Source organism: Pinus tabuliformis, chromosome 3_2, assembly GCF_031772625.1.
Source record: "Pinus tabuliformis cultivar Carrire ecotype Pingquan chromosome 3_2, CPIR1, whole genome shotgun sequence".
NCBI lineage: Eukaryota > Viridiplantae > Streptophyta > Pinopsida > Pinales > Pinaceae > Pinus > Pinus tabuliformis.
The window spans coordinates 1114500946-1114509429 of NC_142302.1; the positions used below are offsets into that span (position 1 = coordinate 1114500946).

An 8484-nucleotide genomic window follows, 5' to 3' on the forward strand; every position below is an offset into this window, starting at 1 on the left:
TTCTTGTTGCTTCCAAGTGAGCTTTATCAGTTATACCATGGATATCTTCAACTCATATTCTATGTCTTGGAGCTCAACCTTCGAATTCCTGAAGGTTTTCTTTCTTTGGAGGGGTGTCCCTCTTCCTCATTCTCGATGGGCTTAGTCTATATCCTACTGCACCATGCCACAATACATGTTTCTTTTCACTGCTACTGAGTCTTGTTATGTGTCGCCACACCAACTCAAGCGTTATTGCATTATTAAATATAAAAAGAATATACTAACTTTCTTGCCATGTTGTACAAAGCACGCTGCCCTGCAACAGTACACATGTCTCATTTAGGATATGAGTCACATATTGTTATGTGTTTCCACACCAATTCAAGTGTTATTGCATTATTAAATTTTATATATATATATATATATATATATATATATATACTAATTTCCTTGCCATGTTGTACCAAGCACATGTCTCATTTAGGATATGAGTCACATATTGTTACGTGTTTCCACACCAATTCAAGTGTTATTGCATTATTAAACCCTACAACTGTACACATATCTAATTTAGGATATGAGTCACATATGTTAAAGTCCAGGACAAAAATATTCCAACATAATAAGTTATTTCTAAAACAAGAATTTCTATTTTCACATGCACATATCAACTCATTAGTAGCCACACTTTTAGAAGATTCAGTTTCTTCATCAAGCTTAACTATAATTGGAAACCAGATACCATGCCTAATTGATTAAGGTTGTTGAGGGAAAGATAATTTATTTAGCTAAATAAATATACAAACTTCCACTATCTTGAGTGGTGTTATTTGTTTTTTTTAATTTAATTTCAATATTTTTATACCACCTAAATAATATTTAAAATTTTGTTGCACTAAAAAGGGCTTTCTACTTCTTAATATAATAATGTCTAATTCTATTCATGCTCAACATAGAGTTATATTATTTGTAAAAATATTAATAAGAAAAAGCAATCCAAAATAAACCAGAATTAAAAATAAATAAAACAAAGTTTAGATAAATCCTTACATATATTTTTAGAATATCTTAACTAAATTACTTTATATGAAAAGTATATTATAAATTTAAAAAATTAAAAATAAAGATAATTTTAAATATTTAAAAGTTGAAAATAATTCTTCAAAAAACATTCTAATTAAAAATGATAACAAAGGTAATATAAATAAAATTTTAAATTTTTTATAACAATTTTAAGAATATTTTTTTTATAATAAATGATAAAATCAAAATAAATTTACCTTGAAAATAGATAAATAAATTAGAGATAATGTCTTTTAATCACTTTTTATTAAAATATTTTATATCTAAATTTCTCTAAATCACAAAGCTATTGCATATGGGAAAAATAATAATAAACATAAACTTATAAATATTTTAAAAATAAAAAATAATTTGTTTATTTATAAATTTTTACTTATATTAACATTAAATATTAATTTTTAATATTATTTTAATATATTAATCCTAAAAAGTTATTATGGAAATAAAAAATCTATTACATATTAAAAATTAAAAATAAACACACATATATATATATACATTTTTTTTGAAAATAAATATTTTTTATTACATAATTTTAAAATATAAAATTTTTAATAATATTACTATGTGTAATTTTTAATGGAGACTTATTTATATTTATTGCATAATTTAATATTTATTATTTAAATAATTAATATATTTTAAGTAATGGTTAATAATAAAAATAAATTTTTATTATTTAAATAATTAATATTTTAAAGTAATAAAATGAAAATATAAATAAATAAAATAAAATATAAAATATATAGATTAGTTACAACTTGCAAAGTATTATGTAAAACTCAATTATACTCTATTTTGCATATATATTGTTTGAATGATTTTTTCTCTCTAGAAGCATACAATTTAAGATCTTTTTTTCTTGGTTTAAAATTCTAATTGTTCTATTTTCTTAAAATTATAATTGGTCTTGACACTTATAGTAAACAAGAGATAATCACTTATATTATTTTTAGATTCATGAGAGCTATTTGCATATTAGAGAGATGAAAATGATTTGAAAAATCTTGATCATTGTATGTAGGAATAATGCAATTTGAGAATTTCTTGATAATCTTTATATACATGGAATGATATTATGAGGTTTCCTATGATATGAAGGCTAAGTGTGACAATTTTTGAAACTATGTTTAGGATATGAAGCAAGGAGAGGTGCTTGAGCATGAAAGTTAAGGGTACGATGATGTTGTCAAATGCATGAAGTATGATACATGCAGGTGAAGTTAGAAGTACTTTGTGTATGAAGATCTTAAGTTGGTGCTTAGCCAAGGACAGTAATGTCTCTAGCCTACACAATATGTTTAAGATATCAAGCAAGGAGAGGTGCTTGGGCATGAAAGGTAAGGTTATGATGATTTTGTGAAATGCATGAAGTATCATACATGTAGGGGAAGTTAGAAGTACTCTGTGTATGAAGACCTTAAGTTGGTGCTTAGCCAAGGACACTGATGTCGCCAACCTACACAATATTTTGATGAATTAGTGCTCAGGTAAAGGGATTGATGCATACAATAGATCGGTGTCTATAAAAATTTATAAAAATAAGTTTTTATGGTTTTCTTGGGCAAAGGATTCTAGATTAAACTCTATATACTGTAATTTCAATTTATACTCATTTAATATTTTGAAATTAATGAATGATTGTTAAATGTTCATTTAAAATAATATAAAAAAATAAATTTATATAGATTCACCATCCTTTTAATATAAACATAAATTCAACAATATTCAAAACATAGAATATCTCGTAAACCTCATTTAATTTTGGTTACAATTTAACTAAAACTATGCACAAGCTTTAAATCTATGAAGGTTAAAGGAACCCTTAAAATAAAATTCACCAAATTACCCATTTAAAATTTCATCACCCCATAAACTTTAACAAAATATTATTAATAAAATAATTAACATCATCTCAACACAACACAGTTATTTAAGACTTAGAAACCTCTCGGATTTCCCAATTCAAACTTCTATGATCGATATTCAACAATTAAATATTTTCTTAATACCCTGTAAATTTTAACAAAATATCATTAATAAAATACTTGTTTTTCTCTGTTTGCATTTATTGAGACCGCTATTGTTAAAATAAACTTTATAAATAAATTATACCTTAACCATCCTCGTCAGAATTCTCCTTCAATCTGTCTCTCGAGAGTGATTCGATTGGCACAACCGCCAACATGACCTTTCATGCTGTTAGTCTTCGTTCTTTTTCCAAACTTGGATTCAACCGCCACCACATATTCTTGCCCGAATTCGTTCTGCATGCCACGACATCCTGACAGTGGGCAGTAAAGCAGGAATTAAAAAATAAATAAACTGTAGCCTTTGGTTTTGTCTATACTGCGAAAAAAATGGTTACGGAAACTGTGATTCCAAGATTTCTTTAGCAGGCTGCATCAATAGCCAGTGTTTCGGTGCAGTTATACGTGGATATAGATATGTGTAATTTGGTGTTTGGAATTGTTTGTATGTCGGTATTTTGATAGCTAATTATATGATATTTTTAGAATCTGATAATTAAGAGATCAATTATTTTACGTCTCGCTTTCTTTCTTAACAATTAGATTTCTGAATATTCGAAAGTATTCTTTCTTAACTGTTAGATTTTCTTAACAATTAGATTTCTGAATATTCCGAAAATCTACTATGAGAGATGGGCCCGATCAACTCCAAAAACAAAAATAATTCCAAGACACTCAACATTGAGAGAAGTGGCAACAAAAGTCATTCTTCTAACAACTCCGTCTTTCACTCAGACTATGCGTTGCCTTCTCCTTCAAGGCAGGCTACACATTGCAGATCAAATCTCTGCTCTGCACCTGATGCGATGGAAAAACAAATCATATTACATTTTTCTCATTATAATCTTGGCCCTTTTATAACTCAGTTATTCTCAATTATTCTAACATGAAACCTGGAAAGTAGACATTATTACACATCGTTATGTATCAGTTCAATACAATATGATGGTATACATGTCTTTTTAAAGCTAGATAAACTACTTTGATAACACAGTGTTATTATTGATTTAGCTGAATAAATATTTCCAGTAAATAAAATTAACAAATATCTTTATAAACAAACTACTTGATAATAACACTGTGTTATTATTTAATTGGATAAATATTTCAAATAAGTAAAATAGATACTAATTAATTAAAAATTATCTTTCAAATCAATTTATATCTGAGCTAACTCCTAAATATTAAAAACAATTTCTTAAAATGAACACTACCTATAATAAGCGATAAGCTCATTCCAATATACATAACAATGACAAGTCATAGCACTAGTTGATATGTATCGCAGACAGCATGAGCGCATCAATAATTATACATGTGTTGATATGTTATGGTTTATAGTAAAACCAGGAGAATTGAGCATTGAATTTAATTCTATCATCCATTTTGAGAATATTTTGAAATCAATTAAATAGAATTGAGGTAAAAAAAATTGACCTCATTCCCGTGAGTCCCAATTCAATTTCAAAATATTTTTCAATGTTTGCAATAGACATAAAGATGGAATTGAAAAGGCCCAGTTTACGAAAGCAAAAAGAGATCCGTGAAGAATTCTGACCAACTGTTAGCAACTCGGAAGAAAAAGGATGGACAATGTAATTGAACAATCACTTTTAGCAATCACTATCGCGAGGCTCTTTTCAAAATTTCAATATTCCTCCTACTTTTATTATTTGTACTAAACCTTTAAAGCGTACGCTGTTCTTTCTTTTCGAAAAGCGTAACGTGTTATTTCTAATTAATACTGGATGTTGTTTTTCAGAGGTTGGTCAAAAAAATCAAAATTAAACCAAATCAGAGGTTGGACAATCGTTTCTAATTCCACCTCTTCAATGACAACATAATTTTCACCATCTCTACAGCTCTGTATGCAACTGCTCGCCCCCTGAAATACTAACCTTTGATATACGTTACGTTGAGATGAGGTGTTGTTCAAAAAAAACCCTCAACAGTTCTCAACTACAAAGCAATGAAGTCACCATTTCACAATATATCCTCTACGCAATTTGCAATTTGTGTGCGAAGATGATGTGGACTATAAACTCAAAAGTAATATAGCACTACTCACTGTCATGTACATCATAAAAACAAACTATTCTATTTGGTGTGATGTACATCATAAAATCTATTAGCTGACTACCATATCTTTAAGATTAAAAGAATATGCCAATGAAACGGAGACACATTTTTAAGAGGAAATAAAATATGAAGACAGACTTGGTGTTAAAAATATGATGATGACGCCATGGCCTTCCTCAACAACAATTCCCCACCCTTGGATTTCACAAAATAAATTTGTGCACCAATGTTTAATGTTGAAGTCCCCACACAACGTCACTGCTGATGGGCTCACCTTTTGTTCTATTTCAATAGCTTTCATAGGAATTAAAGTTGAGGCGTGGTAAACCAAGTACGTAGTGAGTTCCATGACCTGTCAACGAACCCAAATGCCTGCAAAATGAAATGAAATACGCTCGAAATGAAGTGAAATGCAGGGGGGGGGAGCAGAATAAATGGGAGGTTGGTTTCAAGTGTGGAGGGCTGAAAAGATGGGCATGGGCGGTAGCCGGGAGGGGATTTGAACCAAGCCCAATACGCTCATTGTCTGTCTCTGGAAACGATCTGTTGAAGAATCGTCCTCCGTCGAAAATCAAGAAAACATATTAGAGTATTGGTAGGGATGGAAGTGGTCAGTGGCCACTACATGATCAACAACCCCTCTCACTGGTTCGAATCGAATCACATGGATAGATCATATCCGATGTCGTCGTCAGGGAGTATAGACATAGAGCTGTGGGAAGAAGACCTGTGGCCTGTCGACGTAGAGCTGGATGCCGATCTTGAGGATAGCAAAGATAAGAATTGTAACGACGGTCAATTTGAATCCTCGTCGTCCGCCGGGCTCCCACACCATCATCAATCGACGCCCGTTAACGTGCCTGACTGGACCAAAATACTGGGAGTCGACAGCCGGAAAGAGCAGTACCGCGATGCAGACGATTTCGAGATGGCCGGCGACGAGGAGGAGGAGAGGCTGCCACCGCACGAGTACCTGGCGAGGGAGCACGCCCGACGTCGGATTTTTAATACATCCTCCGTCTGGCTAGGGGTCGGGCTGAAGAGCCGAGACATGAACCGGGTTCGAAACGCGGTGTGGCAGCAAACCGGATTTCTTGGCTGAAAAATAACCGTCTTCCTCTAAAAGGAAAGATATTTGGTTGTGAAATAGGTATTTTTCTTTGTCTAGTTATTTTGCTTTATTGCATGAATGATGAATTTTGTATCGTTCCTAAGGGGATCGTCACTACTTTCTGATACATAGATTCACATTCTCCTTACTACTTTCTGATACATAGATTCACACACACCACGTAGTGTATTTCGGAATTCCCATTCACATATAGCACATAGTGTATTTCGCAATTCCGAAGTCTTTCAGGCTGGAACCGAAATTGTTATTTTGTCCGGAATGGAACCGTTGAAGTTTCGCTGGTTTGACTGATAACCTAAAATAAGAAATATTATATAAATTATTCACTGAATAGTTTCAGTAAAGTTCCTATAAAAGCATGGACAGATTTATGGTTAATCTATTTGTTTTCAATTTTTGTGAACACACTATAAAGTTCTTATAAAAAGGATAAAAAGGACGTATGGACAGATTTATTTAACCCTGGTGAATGAAAATGAAAATTGTTTGTTTAAATTTATTGGCCATATTTAAACAAACATAAATAATATAAGCAAATTGAATATATATATATATATATATATATATAACAAAAATGAAATTTGAATAAAAAGTGGCAGGTAGAAATTGTATTGGTGGAATAAAAGTATTAATATAGTGTTATTTAATGAAACTAAGCATCTCTTTATCTTTTTCTACTAACTTAGTGAGTTGGCAAAATTATTAATATAATTTTATTTAATAAATTAGTTTATTTTATTTAATAATATATATATAGGTTATTTTAAATAAAATAAAAAAATTAAATATTTTTTTCTAAATTCATGTTAATATCACATGGTAAGAAGCTTCATACTATTTAAAATTCTCAAAAACCTAAAATAATATAAGCAAATTGAATATATCTATATATATATATATATATATAAAACAAAAATGAAATTTAATAAAAAGTGGCAGGTAGAAATTGTATTGGTGGAACAAAAGTATTAATATAGTGTTATTTAATAAAACTAAGCATCTCTTTCTACTAACTTAGTGAGTTGGCAAAATTATTAATATAGTTTTATTTAATAAATTAGTTTATTTTATTTAATAATTTTGATATATATATATATATATATATATTTATTGGTTATTTTAAATAAAAAATAAATAAATATTTTTTTTCTAAATTCATGTTAATATCACATTGTAAGGAGCTTCATACTATTTAAAATTCTCAAGAACCTAAAACATCTAATTTTCATCCTTGATTAAGAAAGAGAGGATAAGAAACATTTTTTTATCAAGAAAGAGAGGATAAGAGACATCCTTGATTATCTCTGAAATTGCATGTAATTTCTTTTCACCAACCCTCAATGGTCCTAAACTTGCCAATAACATTCTCATATAACCTAGTCACAACAACTCTCATCTTGGGAGGAACCATTATCTCTTCTAGCCTCTTCCATAGCTTATCCCGAAGAAGAGGTCAAAAGCTTTTCTAATGTCAACAAAGCAACATAAGAGGTCAATCTTATTGTTGTGAAATTCTTGCACAATGATTCTAAGAGTAATAAGATGACCTATAATTGGGTGATGTCTCCTAAATCTACCTTGCCCTTTATATCTTTTACCATTGCTTTCAAGCCAAAGGTTAATATCCTTTTCCAAAATGAGTCCATACAACTTGGAGAAAATGTGGCTAATCATAATGGTCTTATAGCTAAACGGAATGTTTTTATCCCCATTTTTATAGATAGGAAAATAAGGCTTTGCATCCAAGGCTTAGGGATACCTTGCTTCACTGCTAGATTGAGGAATTTGTGTATATGAGGGATGAGGAAAAACCTTCCCATTTTGATAATTTCAACATGGTATCCTTCAATATCCATAGTTTTCCCATTAGCGAGTTTCTTAATCTCGAACTCAATGTCTTCCAAAGAGAAGATATCCTCCTCTATACGAGTGCTCAAAATGGTACCTGGTGTTAGGGGAATCATAAAGATTCTTAAGATACATATCCCAATTCTTTAAAGGGATCAAATTATTTGCTTTTGTTTTAGAACAACTATTTTCCTCCAAAGCTTTATGGCCTCAACTTTAGAGAGGTGAAGAAGATGCTTACCTCCTGTTTATATAGAAGTGATATAGGATCTTTTCTTCCTTTTGATAAGACCTTTGTACATATTTATTTTTTCAAGATTTACCTCATTA

General features: G+C 30.2%; 1 protein-coding gene across 1 annotated transcript; it reads left to right on the plus strand.

Annotated features, from left to right (window-relative positions):
• The first annotated feature begins 5799 nt into the window (after nucleotides 1-5799).
• On the plus strand, nucleotides 5800-6298 carry LOC149184568 (protein S40-6-like). The gene has a single exon (XM_089418941.1). It carries the CDS (start codon nucleotides 5800-5802, stop codon nucleotides 6274-6276), a length of 477 nt encoding a protein of 158 aa, XP_089275067.1. The 3' UTR covers nucleotides 6277-6298.
• Nucleotides 6299-8484: the final 2186 nt, after the last annotated feature.

Excerpts from the sequence above, each read along its gene's own strand:
- LOC149184568 (XM_089418941.1), top strand. The coding sequence starts at position 5,800 with ATGATCAACAACCCCTCTCACTGGTTCGAATCGAATCACATGGATAGA.